This window comes from Sciurus carolinensis, chromosome 5, assembly GCF_902686445.1.
Source record: "Sciurus carolinensis chromosome 5, mSciCar1.2, whole genome shotgun sequence".
NCBI lineage: Eukaryota > Metazoa > Chordata > Mammalia > Rodentia > Sciuridae > Sciurus > Sciurus carolinensis.
The window spans coordinates 25,417,281-25,440,748 of record NC_062217.1 but is presented as its reverse complement, the minus strand read 5'-3'; the positions used below and the strand labels follow the sequence as shown (position 1 = coordinate 25,440,748).

General features: G+C 40.0%; 1 protein-coding gene across 3 annotated transcripts; it reads left to right on the top strand.

Annotated features, from left to right (window-relative positions):
- The first annotated feature begins 5,192 nt into the window (after positions 1–5,192).
- On the top strand, positions 5,193–22,871 carry Slc46a3 (solute carrier family 46 member 3). 3 transcript variants are annotated; one of them, XM_047554606.1, is made up of 6 exons: positions 5,193–5,486; positions 6,163–6,375; positions 11,502–12,372; positions 14,143–14,226; positions 19,349–19,505; positions 21,936–22,871. In XM_047554606.1, the coding sequence occupies exons 2-6, from the start codon at positions 6,187–6,189 to the stop codon at positions 22,015–22,017; spliced, it is 1,383 nt and encodes a 460-aa protein (XP_047410562.1). In that variant the 5' UTR covers positions 5,193–5,486; positions 6,163–6,186; the 3' UTR covers positions 22,018–22,871. The 3 variants fall into 3 exon arrangements, with proteins under 3 accessions (XP_047410562.1, XP_047410561.1, XP_047410563.1); XM_047554605.1 differs by having other exon boundaries at positions 5,195–5,455; positions 21,936–22,870; XM_047554607.1 differs by lacking the exon at positions 5,193–5,486 and adding an exon at positions 5,518–5,903.
- Positions 22,872–23,468: the final 597 nt, after the last annotated feature.

Below are 23,468 nucleotides of genomic sequence, written 5' to 3'. Positions count from 1 at the left end.
GGGAAGTTGAGGTCTTGAGGTTCCAGGCTGTACCTTGTGTGGAATGGGCATCTGCACTGACTCAGCTTGCCTGCCTGGGAGTGACAGTCAACCTGCCCTTGCTTGCCTTGGTCCTGGTTCACTGCAACTTAGACCCACTCCGGTGGGCTCTGCCGGGTGAGGGCCAGTGCTCGCCACCACATTGCAGCCTCTCTGGGATACAGTAGGACAAGGACTTGGCTTCACTACTGCTGAGAGAAGTTCATTCATTCTCTGAGCACTCTTGACCTTGAGCAGTGAAACCCTCTGGATGCTTACTTAGTCCATTTGAATTAGTCCTGTTTGCTATTATGCAGGAAAAGAATGAAAAAGTGAGGTGGTTCTGCCTAAGTTTCCAATCTCCCCTTTGGTGAGGCTGGTACAGAAAACAGGAAGACTAGTTCTCAGGTGTAAAGATCATCGCAATAGTTATTCCACCGCATGGGACACGGGGTTCCTCGTTATAACTCTAGTTATATATAACTTCATTTATGGTTAATCAGCAATTTCTCTTAAGTAACTCCAAGGTCCAATGTGGTAGATGTCCAAATTCATTACTCTCTTCATGCCTGATTCTCCCCTAGGACAAGACAGGCCCTGCAGTTAAGGTTGGTTCTGCACCACCGCCAACACCACCATCACAGTTCAGTTCTTCCTGACGGCCCTCAACCAACATTCCTGACAACCAAGCTTCCTTGGGTCATCCCACCCTATCAAAAGTGTAAAAATTTGCAGCCTTAAAGAAAAAGGATCAGGATTTCTGATCTACAAGGGAATGTTCTGGTCCCTTTGCATATTTTCCCACCTCCAACAACTTTAAAATGCTAATTACCAATGGAGCAATGGCAAGATATCATAGCCCCCCACCAGAGCCAAGCCAAAACAGAGCTGTTTAACCTAAAAGCTCTAAAACCAGGGGCCTTACTGCCTTGTAGACACACACTGAAAGCAGGTGTAGATAATGCCAGTTATATCTACAATGTAAAACATTCACCAGGCACGTGGTGACCAAGAAGTGAGGGATGACTCCCATGTCTCTGTCTGTTTACTGAACGGTGAGCATTGACTGAAATAGGGATTACAAAAGGGTATCGGATTTATCAGGAAGATGGTATTTGCTATGGACATTTAAAACATACATTTTTTAAAAATATAAGTTGAAAATCTGAAATCTGAAATGCTCCTAAATCCAAAACTTCTTGAGCGCTGACATGACACACAAAAAATTTCACATTTCAGAGCATTTCAAATTTCAGATTTTTTAATTAGTGATGCTCAAATGGTTAAATCTACACAAATTTTCCAGAATCCAAAATTCTCTGAAATCTGAAATACTTCTTATCCCAAGCATTTTGGATAGCTGATGCTTAACCTATATTCAGGTGGCTGCTCTGAGTGACAGGTTGGAGAGAGAGGGTGGGTTTGAGATAGGAGATCTGAGAATGCTCAGCACATTTGTGATATGAGTCACAAGTGTAGATGAGATGGACTAAGGAGAAGAAGGGAGTTGAGACAGAACCTGAGGAACAGCATGAATTGAGAAGTAGGATCACAGAGAAAACCAAAAGGGAGTTCTCCAAGGGGCAGGAAGACAGTCTGTCCATAGAATCTAAAGGGAAAGAATATTTCCCAAAGAACGAATCTGTTTAACAGTGTCTAATGCAACAGAGGTCAAGAAAGACAAAGGTTGAAGTCAGGTTATGAATTTCTCAAATAAATAAGACCTACTCAGGTCTCTTCTGGGAAATTATTGACCAGGATCATATGATCAAATTACATATCCTTTAACAATTTGTACTTGGAATTGAGTCACATTTGACTTATCTTATTAACAATCACCTAGTAAGCACCAATTGGGATAACTAGGGTTTTTCCATTACATCTTTGCCCATTTCATAAGAAGTGAAAAAACAAAGTTCTTGAAACAAACAAAGTCTCCTAACCACTGTATTCTGTTTTGACTTTTTCCACCTGAATATGGCGCTGTCCAGCACAGCATGGGTTCTTTGGTTTAGAACATGCTTCGTGTGTCAGGAGAGGGCTCATATCTTGCCCCAGTTTTTATTGAAATAGTATAAAAACTTCTCTTGAACAACGTGACATTCTTTGGTCTTCACATAGGTTGGGTATATCCTTCATATACTTATTCCCAAAGTTTAACATTATTAAAGTACTCCTAGAAGCCAATGGGACCAAAAGTAAAAATACAAATACAGACACTGACACCATGCAGTACTTGATTATAAGACGATTCATAAAATGCTTACATTAAAATTTCTAGGACTCTGGGCTGGGGTTGTGGCTCAGTGGCAGAGTGCTTGCCTGGCATGCATGAGGCACTGGGTTCAATTCTCAGCACCGCATATAAATAAATAAAAAGGTCCATTAACAACTTAAAAAATAAAAAAATATTCTAGGACATTGAACTGAAGACACAAACTTTCAAAATCTCCTGGAGGCTCCTGCCCTGAATACCTGTTGACCCACATTTCGGAAAACACTGTCAGGAAAATTACACCTCATGGATGGTTGTTGCTCCTGGCCCAGGTAGCCCTTTCTATTTTTTCTCCTCTCAGTCTTTGAAGGAAGAAAATTTGAGCCTGTGAGAGGTAATGACTGTAGTGGGTGAACAGGAGTAATCGGTCTCTGATGATTTCCAGATCTTTTTTTTAGAATCATCTTTACTCCCTTCACATATTTCCACCTTTTCTTACCAAAGAAAGGGAAACTTCTTTGATGATTAACAATGGTGTATGACTTCTTTTGTTTCACCCACAATACCCAGTACAGTGAGATTCCAATAAAGAGTTGATTAAGACTTCTTCAATTTATACACAGTATTATTTGGGGGAAAAAAAAAAGGCTCGCAAAACAATTGTCACCAGAGAGATAGGCAGCAGAATACATTAGGAAGGCCTGACTTCCTTCTTTTTGTATAAAAGTAGGGATAGCAAGGCACAGAAGTATATTGGATACAAATCTTTCTGCCCCATAAAAAAGAACATCTTCGAAACACCTTTTTCTTTCTATTAATTTTCATGAAAAATTATGACCTGAGGACATGGAAGAAATTAAGAGTCATTATCATTATTATCCCTTCCTCTGAACCCATGATAGGACTGCAGTTCTCCACATGGTCCTGAGACTGTTCAGGCCAGTGGGATGTGAGCAAAATACCATTTCTAAGGATAAACCATTAAGAGCTCGTATCAGATTCATCATATTTCCTTCTCTCTGCTCTTGTGCCAACAATAATATTCAGAAGATGGCTCCATCAGCCCACGCTATGAGTGAAAATGATAGGAAGTGAAGCTTCCCAGTAACCCAAAATGGACACGGAGTTTGAGAGATACTCTTTTGCTACTCCAAAATAGTAAGGTTTGAGGCATGACCTTGATCTTGTTGATTTCACAGGAGCCAAACCCTGAAATGATCATTTCACTCCTGATCAGGCAAGATATTCAGAAAATAGATTCACTAGCACAATAGTTAGTAACAATAACTAAGTAATAGTTAGTAACAATAACTAAGATCATAGAGTGCTTTTGACAACTGTCGAAAGTACTGCTGCATACATTGTTCCCTGTACTCTCTCTTGTGTTCTTGTGGGTAGTCAGATCACTCTTTCTCTGATCCATAACAACTCCTTCTGGTTAGAATCAGCTATTCTCAGTGGCCCTTCCTACTTTAAATACAACTCTAGTCTAGCCCCTAGCACAATGCACTGCGATTTTAAAATGTTATGTCTTCAGCCTGGTGTGGTGAAGCCTGTGTGATTTGGGAAGCTGAGGCAGGAGGATCAATAGCTCAATACCAGCCTCAGTAAATTAGTGAAGTCCTAAGTAACTTAGTGAAACACTGTGTCAAAATGAGAAAATAAAATAAAAAGGGTTAGCCATTTAATGGTAAAACAACCCTGGGTTAAATCATCAGTATGAAAAAAAAAATATATATATATATATACTATGTCTTTACAGTAAACCACCTTATTCACTTTTGATTACCTTCTTTCCAACATCTGTGTTCCATTGTTTGAAACATAATAAGTACTTCAAAGGTGCTCATCTGAAGAAACTGAGAATTAAGTTCAGGTCTAGTCCAAGGCTATGAGTTATTAAGTAGCTATCAGGATTCAATCCAAAGACTTTGGACTCTACATTCAGTGACATAACTATCACTTAATGGATACTGAGAAAGAGAAAGTGGCTCTGGCACCCAGGTGCTGGTTTGGAACTATGAATTGCTGTTTTTCTGGACCACAGCGTTCTGTTGACTAAAAAGAACACCAATACCAGACAAGTTCATTCTGGACCATGACCAAGACAAAATTAAGATCACTCCATAGTCTTGTCTGAACAGACAAAACTTGACCATTGCCTAAAATGATAGATATTCATGACTGCTGCCTTCTTTATTAATTATGACTCTAGCTTCCATCTGATTTGACTCCTTCTAGACAAAATTTCTTAAGACACTAACCAAAGAGTGGTTGGTTGCTTCCGGAGAGTAAGTACTCCGGAAAGCTTTGTTTTCTTTCTTGAACAGTTTCTCGAATCACAAACACGAGCCCACAGTAAATCCTGACACTTTCTTACTGTGTTGCTCCGGGTTCCCTAAGTAGGCATTCACCAGTTGGAGGGCATTGACGCGCCTGTTTCAGCGGCTCAGCTGTGTATGTACGTGGAGGTTTTAATTACAGCTCTGTAAAACTTCTTATCCCGGCTTGACAAAGAAATGGCGGTTCTTAGAAATTTAAATTGTGTCCCCAGGCCACCACCAAGGGAGAAGTCAGGGATCACATTCCAGAGCAGGACTAACTTTTTGCCGGGAGCACTCTCCGGTACTCTCCACCGGCACCACCTCTCTGGTCCTCTATCTGCTACGTTTCTTCTGCGGGCTGCCGGGCCGACGGGTGTGCTACAGTGAGCTGCAGCGCAAAGGTGCCACTCGGCCACAGACCTTCCGTGTGCTACCGCGGAGCACCATATTCGGATGTCGCAAAGCTTTGTACTGCAGAACAGCCGCGCGAGCCCACAGAGCGACTCCGCAAACCAGCACCTGGGCATCTGGGCACCCGGGGCCCCGCAGCGCGGGCTTCACCCGGAGCCCGAGGGGGCGGGAACACGAGAGTGACGTCGAGGCGGACCAATCCCCGCGGGGGCGCCGGCCGCAGAGCCCAATCGCAGGAGAGTCGGGTCGGACAGTGACAGCGCAGGCATCCGCGTCCCAGCCTCCTCCATGGGTCCCGATGCTTCGCAGGCGGCCGCTGAGTCACCGCCAAGCGCTACCAGGGCGGGTCGCAGACTGTCTAGTCAAGAGCAAGGAAGAGCAGCTGCCGCCGGCGCCTCCGGGAGCTGGCTGAGACCAAGTCCGCAGGGCCGCGGAGGAGCCCAGGGCAGCGCAGTCACTGTCGCAGGTGTCATTCTGGACGCAGGAAGTACGCTTGTTTTGGTTTGCTTTAAAACAGGGTTCGTGCTTCCCCTACAGGCGTATGCGATCCCCTCCCCGCCCCTTTGCAGCCCCGGCCCTTTCCCCAGCACCCGGGCTGTAGCCCCTCGCGGCTGCCAGCGCCCCGGCTGCCGCAGTCTAGAGCCCCGCAGGCGCTGCGCCGGCGCTGGGCGTACGGAGTCTGACCCCGAAAACCCCGGACCTCCTAGCCCGGCAGGAAGACTAATCGCGGGGTGAGTCACAGAAAGGAAGAAGAAAAAAGCCCTTCCGATTAGGAGTTTTGCTTTTTAAGACTCCTTCCCTGCCCGTTACCGTGCAGCAAAATGACAACAGTTGCATAACTGTCGTGTCACAAGGAAACTTCATTGTTTACCTTATGAAAAACGGCTGGTGAGATACAATGTTACCACCGACTCCCCAACATCTGCGAGAACTTGGTAAGATCATTACAAAGAATCTTCTCAAGGACGGCTGCAGTGTTTAAACGTCCCATACTTAAATACCGAAACAGTGACCGTCACAACAGAGTAGCCCAAAGTAAGAGTGATTCTCCTAGGAAGTGCTCACTGTTTTTCTGTTCTCTAGTTTGCTTCTTTAATGGTTACTCCAAAAAATTGTTCTAGCTTCCCCATCTTTGAAAAATTAATCTGAGATAATTACCTCTCTCCTTTTTCTTTCTTTCTTTTTTTTTTAAAGAATTCAGTTACATTCCCAAACAATATGAAGATTTTATATGTTGAACCTGCCATTTTCCTTAGCTCTTTTGCTATGTCTTTGACCAGTCCACTGACGACACAGTACCTGTATAAGAGAATATGGGAAGAAACAAGCAACTACAGCTTTGCACTTGATAACAATATTTCTGAGTGTGATAAAAACAAAAGCAGCCCAATTTTTGCAGTCCAGAAGGTAAGAAATTAAAATTTCCCTAAAATGTAGTGAAAGAGAGTATGACGCGCTTACTTTGGCCTCTCAAGAGTATCCATCAAACTCCCAAGTTGCAGACCAACAGCTTTCACTGGGTTCTCATCTCATTTAACATTTCCTGACATCTGTAACCTGACTCCTTTTCTTTTCTTTCTTTCTTTTCTTTTTCTTTCTTTTTTTTTTTTTTTTGGATATGGGGGTCTTGCTTAGTTGCCAAGGTTGACCCAGCGTTCACCATGTTTCTGTCTCAGCCTCCCAAGTAGCTGGGATTACAGGCACAGAAAGGAAAAAGAAAAAAGCCCTTCCAATTAGGAGTTTTGCTTTTTAAGACTCCTTCCCTGCCCATTAACATGCAGCAAAATGACAACCACAGTTGCATAACTGTCATGTCCCAAGGAAACTTCAAAAGCAGCTGGTGAGATACATTGTGACCACTGACTCACCACAACTGTCAGTTTGCCTCTTCTCCAAACCACTTTTTGTGAAACACTAGCTCTTCTTTCTCTTAGAAAATCTCAGCACAGTCTCATCTCCTCTCTTATTATCCCCTTCCTCTGTCCTTAAAAAAAAAAAAAAAAAAAAAAAAAAAAAAAAAAGGGAGTCTGAACATTAGACCACAATCCTGCTGCAATGAGCTACTTGGGGAACGTGGTGGAGAGGCAGGTGAAACATGGGATGTCTACCTCACCCTTGCCCGCTTCCTACCAGTTCCCTTCTATTGCACCTGCGTGTCACAGGTTTCAGGGACTCCAGAAAGCGACCCATCACTGAAAACTGGCCCAGTGTCTGTCATGGGGCAGAAGTGGGGTAGCATGTGTCACTTGTCATCTGGTAGTGTTAAGAAATCAGCCTCGGCTCCCACATGTTGGACAGTGTGAGGTCGTCTAGAGTGGGGAGTATTCACTTTTGCTCCATGGACACTGAAAATGTTTAGCTAGATGTGATGGGGCCTTCCCACCTCCCCCTTACTTTTTATTTGTTTGCAACAGGAGGGACTTCACCATCCTCCTGGTCCTTGCAGCAGTTTTTGACCAAAGTCTACTGATGTCCAAATGCAAAGGAAGTGGTTTTCAGATTTGGAAATGCTTTTCTCTATAATGCCTCGAAAAATAAACAGTGCATATAAACTCAGAACTCTTCCTCCTGGGGATATTTTGTGGTGGCAGGAAGGGTACTGCCACTCATAGATAAGAAGAGTTTAAGGAAATTGAGTGGCCTCCCTTAGCTGTGAAAGTTCACCCGTGAAAGGCGATGAGTCTGAGGCCAGGAAGTGGCAGAGTCCCAGCAGGGCTCTAGCCCCCGAGCCCACCCCCATGTGCCCCCAGGTGCCCGGTGGAAGCTAGCTGGAGTGAGGCCCAGGTGTTTGGCTCCATCCCTGACCTTATTTATTTCCTCACTTCCACTTTCCTGAAACTGCTGAATTCTGGGCAGCTGTGCACACAGCAAGGTTCTGGTCTAAAGTGAGGTTGTGAAGACAGAGGGCCTCCCTGAGGAGTTTTTTGTCCCTTCCAGGATGTCTCATTATACATCCTTCCCATGAGCAAGAAGGCTCCATGGGCTCATCATTCCTGTGTTTGGTTCTTTGTTTCCTTCACCTGGTCCCTAGGAGCAGGCCCCCTTGTTCCTGTGGGAGGGACCTGGGTAGAAAGGAGCTGAATGTCTGCTGCGCCCGCCCTCCTGGACTCAGGGAAGACTGACCTTGGTCCAGCCACCTTGGTGGCCTCTGCAGCTAAGCAAGTGAAGGGTGATAGTCCCCACCTCCAGCCTGGCCCAGCTGCTGACCTCCAGCCTGGCCCAGCTGCTGAGAGGCCCCTACAGTCTAGAGCAATAATATCATTTAGAAGATTTTGGCCCAACTTTGAAACTGATTTTTTTTTCATTCGTTATTTTATTTATTTATTTTGGGGGGGGGGGGTGTAGGTACTTGGGATTGAACTCAGGGGCACTGAGCCACATCCCCAGCCCTATCCTGTATTTTATTTAGAGACAGGGTCTCACTGAGTTGCTTAGCGCCTCACGGTTGCTGAGGTTGGCTTTGAACTAGTGATTCTCCTGCCTCAGCCTCCCCAGCCACTGGGATTACAGGGATGCAGCTCATTAAATATTTTTAATTGGATTTATACTCAAGAGAACACAATACTCTCCATCCCTTCTCTTAAAGCTGGGGCTCTTAGACCCCTGGTGCTTTTCCTCAGAGTGGGGAACTACAAACCACCCCTCCCCCCACTCTACAGCTGTGACAGAGACCTGGTGTGTGGGGAGACATGTCTTTTACAAAGGAACATGTTTGTAAAGAAACCACCATCACCTTCAGCACTTTCTTTGGGCCCCTTTTCAGGATTCTATCCCTGCTCTGCTCAGAGAACACCCTCTCCCTCTAAATCCATGAGCAAATGTGTCCTTTTCCCTCAACTTCCATCTCTAACATCCAGCTTGGCTGGTTGGGCTCTGGCATTCCACGTTTAGGGCTTTGTAGACTGTTTTTAAAACTGTACAGGTAAGAGATATCACAGCATGGGGTGAGTGCCTAATAAAATAAACAGGTCAATTATTTTTTCAGCTCAAATTTTTCTCTTGTCTTCCTCCCCAAAAGATCAATTGCTTATAAAAGGACAGTGAAAATCATGACAATGGACTCCTTACCACAGTGCCATATTCATTTATCCTTCCTACATAGCCAACACACACACACACACACACACACACACACACACACACGCCTTTGTGTTAGAATGCAAGATACTACTATGAATTTCAGGATACAGATAGAATAAATGAGCTCTCAAACTTAGGTTTGACATTTTGAAAGTTTATGTGAATGAAAGTCTTATTTTTCAACCCATTTTGCATTTATACATGCACATACACATACATCTGTAAACACACACTCATAGAAATAACAATATTGATTGAACCTATTTTTCAAATCAAGTTTTCTGAGCCTTCCAACTGGAAGGTACACCTGTATATTTCTCCTCAGCAATGGGGTTAATCTCCAGAGGACCTTTAACAAAAAGGCAAGGCTTCCAATTGGAAGGTACACCTGTATATTTCTCCTCAGCAATGGGGTTAATCTCCAGAGCACCTTTAACAAAAAGGCAAGGCTATGGCAGGGAACTTTGGCTGGGGAACAAAGACAGAAGGAATTTTGGGCATGAAGGAAGGAATTTTTAACCCCTTTACCATTCCTTCCTTCTCTTGTTAAATTTGTTTCAAAGGAATAAATTGGCAAATGAATCTGTTCTTTTTAGACAGCCTTTGAGACAGGGACTCTGCTGTTGGAGAGGAGAAACTCAACAGATCATGAAGTTGTTCTTGCTCTGGAATTTGTAAGCCTTTTAATAACTAACCTTGTTAACTTATTCTTACTTAGGAAAAATTATATGGAATATTTTCTACTCAATTGTAATTCAATTATACATCTTATCCTGTGAAATTATAGCTTCTTTCAAAATAGATATTGTTTTCCCTTCATTTATTCTTATCTTAGGACATTATCACGCTGTGCAATCTTGGATAGAAAATAGTATTTTGTAAACCTCTCCCGTCTATACTTTTGTTATACTTAACTATCTTCCTCCAGAGTTTAAACACACACACACACACACACATTTTTTTTCTTATGTTTCAATTATGATTTATGGCAGAATGTGCTTGTTAAAATCTGTATTTTAAAATCTAGATTATGGATGAGGAAGTAGTCTGTGCACAAGATTGGGTTAGGAATGGGAATAAAAAGTGGAAGACAGAACTTGGGTGGTGAGGTAGAAATGGGAGAAGGAAAGCAAAACTAGAACATCTGGTTCAGAAGTAGATTAAAAGGTAAACTTTTATTTATTTTTCAATAAATATTTACTTAATGGTCACTCTATCTGTAGGAGAAACAAAGATATGTTCAAAAAGTTTAACCTAGAAAAAGTAAACAAGTCAAATTAATTGACCTCTAACTGGGCTAGGGCCTTGTTTATGTTTATATGTTTAGCATCTTATGTTTATTTTAAATGTAACCCTCCCCCAGTAGCTTGTGAAATAGGGACATTGGTATTCACACCTGTCAGATGAAGAAACTGTGGAGGTAAATAATTTGGTCAGATCCCACACATCCAGCAAGTGACCGAGTCCTTATTTCATGACCATGCATTCATTATCTACTGAGTGCCTGCCCACCTGTCCTGTGTGTGGCACTGTCCTTGGAGCTGCTGGTACTGTGGTGAAGGAGACTAAGTTCCTGTCTTCCTCTAGGTTCTTCTTGTAGGGGAAGAAACATCTGATACTCATTTAGGCTGTTTTCTATATAGCAAGTGAATAAATCTTTCGTTTATAATGAGCTTAGTATTTTTTGTTATAAAAATGGCACATACTCTATTTTGAATTTGGAAAACACAGAGAAGTGGCAAACTGAAAGTGTTGTTTTGTTTTTTTTTTAATCACCCAAAATTCTTGCCATAAAATGACTAGGCTATCAATCTTCACAGCTCATGTACTCATCTGTCATCGCCGTTTTGGTCCTAGGAGATTGAGTTTATGACCACTTATCATCTGTAGTCAATCAAGTACCCTCTGCGAGATTTACCTTTTAAAATTTTTTTAATTTAGTAAATAAAGGAATACGTTTCTCACTAATCTATTTGTGGAGATAGAGATCAAGTAACAGAACTCTTTCTAAATAAAGACCCGTCAAGCATAGCAGTTATATGAGTTATTCACTCTCCTTTAGCATAGGCAGAAAGACCTATCACAGGAAAAGGCGTCATTTTTGCTCTAGAACAGTAGCCATGATCTCCTAGTGCAAACTTCATAGAAGTAAGAAACCTCATACTATGGCCAATATCAGAGGCCTTGGGGTGTATAGGTCTTTTGTGCAAGAGACACACACCAGTATACACATTTTACTTTTCGTAGATTCAGGTGACCACTTGAATATCATGACTGGGTGTGAATGCTTATGTCGCTTTTTGATACCTGCTTTGTGAACTAAATGAAGTTAAGCTGTTTCAGATCTCCATGGACCAGATTCCCCACCCATGACTTACTGGCCATGTCAAGAAAAGTATGCATCATGATATTTTTATGCACACTGTATAAACCTTCTTTTTTTGTCTTTGCAGGAAGTTCAGCAAAAAGTGTCTTTATTTAGCCTGCAGATGGAGATGAGTGGGTTAATTCCTGGCCTGATGTCTACATTCATTCTTCTGTCTAGTAGTGATCGCCATGGGCGAAAATTCCCTATGATTTTATCTTCTGTGGGTGCTCTTGCAACCAGCATCTGGATCTATTTGCTTTCCTATTTTGCCTTTCCATTCCAGCTTTTGATTGCATCTACCTTCATTGGTGCATTCTGTGGCAATTACACAACATTTTATGGAGCTTGCTTTGCCTATATAGTTGATCAGTGTAAAGAATCCAAACAAAAAACAATTCGAATAGCTATAATTGATTTTATGCTTGGACTTGTTACTGGACTAACAGGACTGTCATCTGGCTATTTTATTAGAGAACTAGGTTTTGTATGGTCATTTTTAATTATTGCTATAGTTCTTACTGTTAACTTGACCTACATTTTATTTTTCCTTTATGATCCAATGAAAGAATCTTTACCTCAGAATGTTACCATATCATGTAGTGAAGGCTTTAAAGACCTATTTTACCGAACTTACATGCTTTTTAAAAATGCCTCTGGTAAACGACAGCTCTTGCTCTGTTTGTTACTTTTTACAATGGTCACTTATTTTTTCCTGGTAATTGGAATTTCCCCAGTTTTTATCCTTTATGAATTGGGTGCCCCACTCTGCTGGAATGAAATTTTTATAGGTTATGGATCAGCTTTGAGTAGTACCTCTTTTTTGAGTAGCTTCCTAGGAATATGGCTTTTTTCTTATTGCATGGAAGATATTCATATCGCCTTCATTGGAATTTTTACCACCACAGCAGGAATGGCTATAGCTGCTTTTACTAGAACCACACTGATGATGTTTTTAGGTGAGTTACAAATATAGCCTTAGAACTAACTGTGTTTTTGATTTTATATAAGACGAATTTAGTCTGATGGGAAAGAACCTTTAATATAAAGCTCTCTATTTAACCCATTCCAGTTTGATTAAAGTTCAAAAGCTAGTTTGCCAGAAGCAAATAAACTGAGGAAAAACAAAATATTCACTGAGTTGACCACAATTTTCCAAATTTACATGTTTGCCAAAAAATTTTGAGAGACAGTCTTCATATGAATCAGTTCTTCAATATAGCTTTCACCAAAAGTCAGTTTGCCAAAGTAAACAATTTTAAAATGCTACTAAGAAGGCTACTTCCCATAAAAATATTTGGAACAATTATATAAAGTATACCTAAAAGATTTATAAGAAAAATTCATATTTGTTGAATATATTCAAGAAGAAAACTCCTCCCCCCAAGTATTCTGTTTGTCTTGTGCTATTTTTAAAAAATATTCTGATGTGCCACCAAATTAATTTCAACATCCAATAATACATTGTGACCAGAATGGAAAATACTGTTATAAACTTTACACAAAATCAGAAATCACAAACTTTGCTTCCAAAGAGATAAAGGAAGCAAGAAGTACTTAGCGTTTGCTCTGAGGGTCCCATCTCCCTCAGTGCCAAAAAGAGTGGCTCCAAACCCTTCAAGAAGAAATTTCTTTAGGGGAGGTTTTGCAAATTGACCTATCAGCAAACCGATCATTTCATGAATTGATTTGTGATGAACTGCTACTTGGCAAACTGAACTGCTTCCTTGACTACACACCTCGAAACTATTTTTGTAGGGTTTGGGTGAGAGCCTGCATTGGAAAGGGCTATGGAACTGTGAGGTGGCACTTTGAGAAAGGCTGAATTTAGTCTTTTTTACAAAGGAAATGTTAACCTCCTTCTACCTGGTTAGAAGCAGTGTGACCAAACAGAATTGACCTTAATTTCCACAAACAGCCCTAGGTGACCTTCAGCAAGTTACTTAACTCCTCTGAGCCCTCATTTTCTCATTTGTAAAATGCATATGATAATGCCTCATTCAGAAGATTATAATGAATATTAGATAAGGATTACAATGAATATTAGATAACTATAAAACACTTCACACAATGCCTACTATTCAGTAAATGCCAGTTTTCCTCTGTCTCACTAAGCTGCCAAGACTATGTAAGTTGAGATACGTGAAAACACTTTGAAAACCTTAACGCCATCTGCAAATATAATACATCACTATTTCATTATGTAATCTAAGATGCTATTGATGGTTACGGATCATAATTTAAGAACAGAGGGCATTTGTATTTACGAAGTTATTTAGACACGAAGACGAGCCAGCAAGATGATAAGGAGCCAGTTTACCAATAAATGAACCTGCAGTAAAGGAATGCTAACACTGTGTTCAGTATGGAAAAACAAGAACAAAAACAAACAGACAAAAACTAGCTAGCAGTCACAACTTGCTAAACAAGAGGTGATCACATCATTATAAGAATAGGCTGCTCAGTTTCAATTGGCAAATTATATAGATCTGGACCTAAAACTTACATGAGCACTTGTTCTTAGTACCAGACTAAGAACTCTAGAATAAAATAACCTTCGACTGCCCTGTCCGTAGCATTTTAATCCATTAAACAGAACTCTACACTTAACTGATTCAATCTTTAGATGCAGTGAGCGAGGAGACTGGAAGGAAATGAAATGTTTAGACTGACATGTTTCCCATGTACCATGTGCCCAAAGCGTTCTGATCCAGTCGTTTCTCTCACAGTCCGGGCGGCATTCCTTTTCGCTATTATGCCACTCTCTGCCCTGCGATCCATGTTGTCAAAAGTGGTCCGTCCTACTGAACAAGGTAAGTTTAAGTGATTTAAGGAATATAATGAATGTAAAACACCAATCTATGTATGATAGACGTTTGATGCTTCAACAATCCTTTTCTGCCCAGATCTCCTTTTGAATTAAGTGGTAAGCTCTGTCAGGAAGAGGTTGACACTCAGGTAAAGAAAACCCTACCAAGGGCCCTTATTTTAGAGGGCTGCTCTGACCTTATCTTTGGCTGTACCCTAACCCAAGAGGAGAGGAGAGGTAAGGGCCAAGTGGATATACCCCCTGAGCACCCAAAACACCCCTGCCCCTTCACACTGCACTCTGGCTACCTGGGTCTCCATAATCTCCATCCATACAGCTCTGGGCTCATGCCCAGTGTGTATGCATGATCCTCTCCATGGATATGCCCCCATTTGTGCTCTCCTGGAGACCAGAGTCCTAGCAATGACTCTTCATAGGAAGGTCTGACCCAAACTTGGAATTACAGAGCAAGGGTGCCTGCATCCATGTGTCATTGACCCTTTCTGAGCAAGATGGATCAAGGGGTAGAACAGAATGGGGTGGGCTGCAGGCTGGGGACAGAGGGCTAAGGGCCAGCTCTACCATGCTGTCCTGTTCCTATATGGAATTCTAAAAAGGTCTGAGAATTCTACATTTGTGCTGCCATCTTCCAGATCATTACAGAGGTATGTTTTCCACAGTAGAGGGACACAATGTATTCTATAATGAATGGTTCATTAGCCAGATTTGTAACTTTTAAATATAGTTGTCCCTCAATATCTGAGGGATATTGGTTCCAGGATCCTTCATAAACACAAAAATCCACAGCTCTCAAGCCCTTAAGTAATACTATATATATATATATATATATATATAGTATTATATATATATAGTATAGTATTATATAACCTGCACATATCCTCCTGTATACTTTAAATCATCTCTAATGACTTATAATACCTAATACAATGTAAATATTATGTAAATAGTTGTTATGCTATATTGCTTAGGAAATAATGATAAGAAAATTATGTCTGTACAAGTTTAGTAGAGACACAACCATCACAGGCCTAAGTATATTTTTTTATGTACAGTGGGTTGAATCTTTAGATGTGTAACTCATGGATATGACTGGCTGGCTGTACTTAGACTATATATATAGGCTTCAAATTATATTCTTACTCTGGACCCAAATCAGAGTCCTATAGGAAATAGGATCCCACCCAACTAGCTCAAATCAGAGACTTCCAGGAATGGCAGTATAGCAGTGGGCACTGTGGAGGCCCCCAGAGACATGCCCCAAATAGGAAGGGAGGACAGAAAACACAACATAGCCTTGTTCTCCTCCTTCATACTTTTGACCTAGCACAATAGGAAACTGGGCCAACAAGGAAGTCCTAGTCATAAAACATGAGGGTCAGCCTCCCAAGTGCAGATCAGGAAATGGGCCAAAACAGTTGAAAAGGCAGACAGAGAATAAACATGCACAGAAAGAAGACAAGAATTAAATTTCTAATTATAACTAGTAGATATTAGCATATGCAGTTGTCCTCCTGTCCTTCTGTATCATATGAGTATTAGTAGACATAGGCACTTTCTTTTGTTTCATATCAGTCTGGTTCTTATTTGATTGTTTATGAAAAATTCATAAGTGTGCTTTTGTATTTATGCCAGTTTAGTCAACACCAGGGTAAGCTGCATAATTCAATAACCTAAAAATATATTTCTTGATTCTTTTCCACTCATAAGCTATAGTTGCATAGTCAAACAACTGTTTATAGATCATGTGATGATAGCTACCTTCAGAACCACTTAGGAATATAAAAATGTGTTATTATACTATGTAAAAATCTACCTGTTTCCTTGGATTATGCACTGGTTTCTTAGCTATGACACCAAAAGCCCAACAAAAGAAAAACATAAGTACATTAGATTCAGTAAAGACTTCATTCAAAATTTTTGTGCTTTAAAGAACACTGTGAAGAAAATGAAAAGTCAGGCACAGAATGGGAGAAAATATTTGCAAATCATATGTCTGATAGGGAACTTGTATTCAGCATATGTAAAGATGCTTACAACTCGATAACAAAAAGACAAATGATGCAATTAAAAATGGGCATAGGATTTGAGTGGACACTTCTCCAAAGAAGATATACAAATGGTCAATAAGCACATGAAAAAAAAGCAGAATATCAGTAACCATCAGGGAAATGCAAATCAAATCCACAATGAGGCACACTTGGATAGCCAGAATTTTAAAAATGACCATAACAAGTGTGAGGAGGAAGTTGAGACAGTGGAACCTCCATACACTAATGGGAATGTAGAGTGGTTCTTCCACTTTTGCAAAGCAGTTTGGCAGTTCCTCAGAAAGTTAGTTCCCTTATGATCCAGCAATGCCACCTCCATGCATATACCAAAGAGAAATGAAAACACGTGTCCAAACCAGATCTTGTATACAGATGTTCACAGAAGTATTATTCATGATAGCCAAATAGTAGAAACAATGCAAATGGCTATGCTATATCTGTCAATAGACTATTATTCATCCATCAAAAGAATTAATGTTCCGACACATGCTACGACATGGGTGAACTCTGAAATCATTATTCCAAATGAAAGTAGCTAGTCACAAAAGGTCACACATTATCATATGACTGTGACTCAGTTTATATGAAATATCCAGAATAGGCAAATCCACAGAGACAGACAGAAATTAGACTGGGGATTGCCTGGAACTGGGGAGAAGAGAAGTAACTGCTATTGGGTATAGATTTTCTTTTTGGGGTGATGAAAATATTCCACATTTAGAAAATAGTGATGGTCACACAACTCTGCAAATATACTAAATATACTAAATAATACACTAAATATATTACATAATTCTAAATACTGAATTTTGCACTTTAAAAGAGTGATCTTCGTGATATATAAATTATATTTCAGTAAGCTATTAAGAAAAAATGTTTACATACTTTGACTTAAAGCTAAAATGAACTTGACAGGATGTATGTTATTGTTCATATTTTGTAGTTTATAAAATCTTTTTAAAAAATCATCTCATTATTAACTATAATAACATTGAAACATGCTTAGTTTGCATTTAGGCATTTCTTATTCTAAATTGCAATAACTTTGTGAACTGTGACTCCATTATTCTAGGATAGGGTTAAGTACTCTTTGTTCCTAACTGTAAATTAAGAAGTACTTTGGACAGTCTTAACATTTCTGTAACAAAATGTATTTGTATCTTTCATGATTTTGTAAAAATGACCATTTTGTGAAACTATTATGTATTTTATAATAATCAGAGGACAGGGAAATACCAAGAGGCTTTCAGATGCCCTTTAGTATCTCTGTTACACTAAACGAAAGGGAAGAAGCAGGGGTGGAGCTCAGGGGTACAGCAAGTGCTTAGCACACACAAGGCTCTGGGTTCAATCCAGCATCAAAAAAAAAAAAAAAAAAAAAAAAAAAGGTGAAAAGGTAGAATTTGGGTAATTATTTTAAAATGTCTGTGCCTGCTGGGCACTATGGTGCACACCTGTAATTTCAGTGATTCAGGAGGCTGAGGCAGGAGGATCTTAAGTTCAAAGCCAGCATCAGCAACTTAGGCCCTCAGCAACTTAGTGAGACCCGATCTCAAAATTAAAAAAAAATAAATTAATTAAAAAAAGGGCTGGGGACTTAGCTCAATGGTAAAGCACCCTGGTTTCATTTCCCAGTTAGGGGGGAAAAAAAAGATCTCTGTGTGCTATACAGATGTGAAATTCACAGCTTCAAGTCATCTTGGACTAGCTATTTTGCCTTGGCATCATTCATGAACTCCTTTGATTATAAGATTATAAATTGAAATACAATAAAACAGGCTTGACCTTTTGAGTTCTATTGGATTTAAAAAAAAAAAAAAAAAAAAAAAAACCTAGAAGATAAACTCCACTCCACTGCCCTTACTGAATCCTGCTGATCTCTGCAACTACTAAACAAGATGAAGTGCTCAGAGAAGTTCAGCAACAAGCCTGAGCTACTTCATAATGGTATGCTGTGTCAGACAGATGGTGCCCTGTCTGACCTGTTTCCCATCAAGAATGGATTAACGCCCTCGCATAATAGAACTAGCACTGTGCAGTCTGCCTTCCACAGCACAGCACCATTCCTGGCTATAACAAGAGATCACAAATAAAAGAAAATAATATTGTAGTTGGGCAAGTGGGAGAACTTCCTTCCAATTAAACTGACTTAGCATATTATCATAAATCATGGAGGCAGTAAATCTATATGCTACTTGATGATTGATAAGTGAGATCTTGAATTAAGCTTTTGTTCATTTACTAGGCAAATATTTATTAAATGTCTACCATATACCAGGACAGCTGGGCCCTGGGGACACAGCAGCAACCAAGAAAGAAGTGCACTTTGCATGAACAGAGCTTTCATTGTAGCCAAAAGAAGATAATAAATGACCATACACTATTGTGTGGAGATAGATTTATGTTCTATGAATGCATATCCTATTGTTTAATGAAGAAATTTGAAGAATGTATAAGCATGTGTCTAACAGAATGGAAAGGTCTTAATAGAAAATCAGCACACAGCCTAAAAGACTGTGGGGATAATCGGATGATAGAGTCTGCAGAAAGCAGAAACCACATGGGAACATAGACTGAGAAAGTCATGTCAGTATGACTAAAAATGGTCACAAACTTTAACACCTAGTGATGCCAATTACAACAAAGGAAAAAAGCATATCAAGACAACTAGCTTATATTTTGGAGGTTTAACTCTTCAGTCAGTATAGTTTTGGATTCCAGCCACAGCCAAAATTTGGTTGACTAATGTGTATTTCTCTCAGATTGTAAGCTTGGACTTCTTGAATAATGCACCTACATACAGTAGAACTCAGCTACTTTGGATTTTCAACATCTCTCACATTGAGTCCCAGGAGAGCTCTTGGTCTCAACTTCTTCATCTGTGAAACAGGTTACTGACATCTCAGGATTCGTGAGGAAAGAGTTTTCATTCACCATCAGTGTCCCCATGTTTGCAGTTTTCAATGAATAACAATTTTTCTCCATCAGTTTGTTTCTTGGTTTGTAATCCAGTTTTTTTCCCCCACCCACCACCCAACATCCCTCTACCCCAAACAGGTACCCTGTTTGCTTGTATTGCATTCCTAGAAACACTTGGTGGAGTCACTGCAACATCTGCTTTTAATGGAATTTATTCAGCCACCGTTGCTTGGTTCCCTGGCTTCACTTTCCTGCTGTCTGCTGGCCTATTATTCATTCCAATGATCAGTCTATGGTATGTGATGATTTTTAATCATTTTATCAAAGGGTATCTGGATTAAGTGAATTCCCTAACCTCATCATTAAAATTACATAGATCTTTTGACATTTTGCCTCAGAATGTGCATTTCTAAAGAACTTTTGGACATGAAGTTATCAGTTAATTATTTTGAAGAATTTAAGAAGGAAAAGATGGTGACGTACATGGCTAACCAAAGAAAGATTGAGTCAGAGAACCTGAGAAGTTATCCCTGTCTCTTTAAATAAAAACAGCTAAGCCAAGTTTGGTGGTGCACACCTGCAATTCCAGCAACTCAATAGGCTGAGGCAAGAGGATCACAAGTTTGAGTCCCACCTCAGCAACTGAGTGAGGCCCTAAGCCACTTAGCAAGACCTTGTCTCAAAATTTTTAAAAAGGGTTGGGGATGTAGCTCAGTGGTGAAGCACCCCTGGGTATAATCCCTAACACCAAATAAATAAATAAACAACTTATTAAATTAGCACCTAAGAACAGAAATGTATACAGTTAATCTAAGATTCCCCCAGAGTATAATACCTCCTCAAAGGTCAAAGATTGCTGTCTTAAGATTGACTTTAATATGGATTCCTGAATAAGTGAGAGAATGCACCAGATATTGAGAATTCTCTTTCCTGGCTGTTGGCTTGCTTAATGATTGTCTTTTTAAGTGTAAGCATTCAAATATTCAAATACAAAGTACAAAATTCTGTTCACAAATAATATACATATTAGAGCTGAGGTTGTGGCTCAGTGGTAGAGCTCTTGCCTAGCACTTGGGAAGCACTGGATTTGATCCTCAGCACCACATAAAAATAAATTAAAAAAATAAAGGTATTGTGTCCATCTACAACTAAAAATATTTTTAAAGCCACTGCTTCTTTAAAAAAATAGCATACATATTAAAGAGATCAGTGACAAAAACATAGAAGAAATACTTACTTCTTCCTGCTTCCAAATTAACAAAAAGTGTTAGCCAACTAGGTAAGTGTTCACAAAATTATCAAAGTAAACACATTTGTAGGGCCAAAGCAGTGAGCTAAGAGGGCATTAATCTGCCTCTGAAGAGATTTGTCTATTTCACATGACTGCACAGCATGGTGACAGGTCCCGGGACAGGGGTCACAAGAAGCCAAGCCTTGGGCTGGGGTTGTGGCTCAGTGGTAGAACATTTGCCTAGCATGTCGGAGGTACTGGGTTCGATTCTCAGTACCACGTAAAAATAAATAAACAAAATAAATATATTGTGTCCATCTACAGCTAAAAATATGTATAATAAAAAGAAGAAGAAGAAGCAGCAGACAGGCCTTCTCTGCTTCTCCTAAGCACTTTTGGGTGAGACTGTGAGTAAAGGAGAAAGCTACTTCCAAGTACGGGCATTAAGCATTCTGCCCAGACTCAGAACTCCATGAAGGGCTGGCCCACATTTTCATAGTAGGCACTTGACAGATACTGTCTCAACTGAATTCTGCTACCTAGATCTGTATCAGATGGGGTACAAGAGTGTTTGAAGTTCCTCTAATTCTAACAAAAAAGTGTATTGACTAGGTATCTTTTTTGTTAAAGAGACAATTCAGCTATTGAATTATCAAAATTATAAATCCATGCTGTGCCATCAAGCACATGAAGACACAGTCCATCCTATACATTGTTGGTAGTTGCATTATTCAGTTCTATCACAAGGCAATTCAGAATGCCTATCAAAAGACTTGAAAAAGTTCATAGTGATTTGTCCAGTGATTTCTTTTAAAATATATCCTAAGAAAATAATCAAGAATATTGTCAAAAAGTGATAAAAGACATTCATTACACCAAAAAATGTTAAATAACCAAAATGTCATTTAACAACAGGAGAATGTTTAAATTAATGATATAACAGCTATATCATGAAAAATGACTTAATAAGAAGTGCATGTGCGGGGACAGAAGTATGAATGATTTTATTCTTTGCATATATGTATATGTCACTTTTGTTAGAAATGGATGGATTTCTTTTTAATAATGCTTTTAATAAGATAAGTGTAGATGGAGTCTTTTTTAACCCTATGCTCTCAATATTTTCAAAATTAAAATTACATGTTGTTTTAATTATTTCCAAAGGTCCTTGCTTTCTAGATTCAATTCCAGCTTTTGAACAGGAACTTCATTAGTAGCTTTAGTTGTGAGTATTTTATGGGGACTCCACAGAGGAGACAGCAGGACAGAAGAGCTATTCTAGAAGTCCAGAGAGAATAAAACTCTAAAACTCGTGCAGATTTTTTATTTTCAGAACACAGTGCTTAATGAGTCAGTTGGATTCAAAATGCCAATCCTGCTATGCACAATTTGCATAATTTATTAGAAGCCATGTAACCGTGGAAAAGATGGACTAGAATGCTTATTCATGCATTGCTTCAATATCCACTTCACAATGCCTCTTTGCCTTTGTAGGGCTGTCAAGTGCATAAACTGGAGGGAGGAGAGCGAACTTCTCACACAGGAAGAGCCCAGTGATGACACTTCAGACAGATGACTGTGTACAGGAACACACCCCTCGTATACTGAGACTCTGAGCACGATCGGTGCTTCAGGAACAGTCAATATTACATATCCTTCCTTTCTCATAAACAGAACAGTCAGAGAAACAGCACCTGGCTTCTGCTTTGAGCCCTTTGTGCTTATCATGCACTATATTTCCAATACAGCGAAGGACAATCTTCAGGGCACTTTTGGACTTAGAAAAGAAACTGAAACTAAAGAGTGGAAGGAGGGATTAAGAACCTCTGACACAGTGAAAAGCAATAATTCCACTGCCATACTCCAGTCTGTCATGCTGAAACCAAGGAGACGTTTTTACCTGTTTCTTCACCTGCAAAATGGGTTTCTGACTCTCTCAGGGATTTTGAAGGTACAATGAAAAATTATATCGAATAACTCACCGATATGAAAATAATGGTGTAAGTTTCAAGTATTTATCATTTTGTCTATCCCTGAATAATGTTTTGTTTCATGGAGCCCATCAAGGTAGTCAAAGCTTTTAAAAGTACAAAAAGAGAAGCACTTTAAAGCATAATCATATTTTTATATGTCACACAGGGGTCACTGGGGAGATAAATAAGATTATAAATAAAAATGTTCTGAAGAAATTTAAAATCTGAGCAAACAGCTCATTGTGGTCAAAAAACCCTAATATTACAGAGTCAATATTCATTCCTTACGTCAGTAGAAAGACATTCACATTCCCTAAATCCCGGCTGAGAATTCTACCTCGAATCTTTCCTACCCATTTCTTGCTAATCCTCCCCACTGTACTGAAAAGGGCATTCTGAAACAGATTTTGCATCTTATAAGTTACAATTCTTCAGTGCTGGCACTCACAGGAAAATCGACAAACAAGCAAACTACCGTGATTTGACTCCTCCCTATTTCATAGTGAAAAGTCCATCCTGGGATCCCCTTTGGTCCAGGAAAACATGGTGATCTCTCACACCTCCATGTTTTTTTTTTTTGGGGGGGGGAGGGGGCGTGTGGGAGTAGAGAGAGATAGGATTAGACCCAGAGGTGCTTAACCACTGAGCCACATCCTCAGCCGTTTTTTTTTTTTTTTTTTTTTTTTTGAGACAAGGTCTTGCTAAGTTGCTCAGGGCTCACTAAATTGCTGAGGCAGATCTCAAACTTGTGATTGTCCTGCCTCAGCCTCCCAAGTTGCTGGGATTTACAGGCATGCGCCACCATGCCTAGCCCATGTTTGTCTGTTCTTTTTTCTGTTTGTTTTTTTTGGTACCAGGGGCGCTTTACCACTGAGCTACATTCTCAGCTTTTTAATTTTTTATTTTGAGACAAGGCCTCACTAAGTTGCTGAGGCTGGCCTGAACTTGTGACCCTCCAGCCTCAGCCTCCCGAGTCACTGGGATTACAGTCATGTACCATTGCACCTCCATGTCTTTTTATGTGGTTTTATTTGCCCTACCTCCCACCTAACAT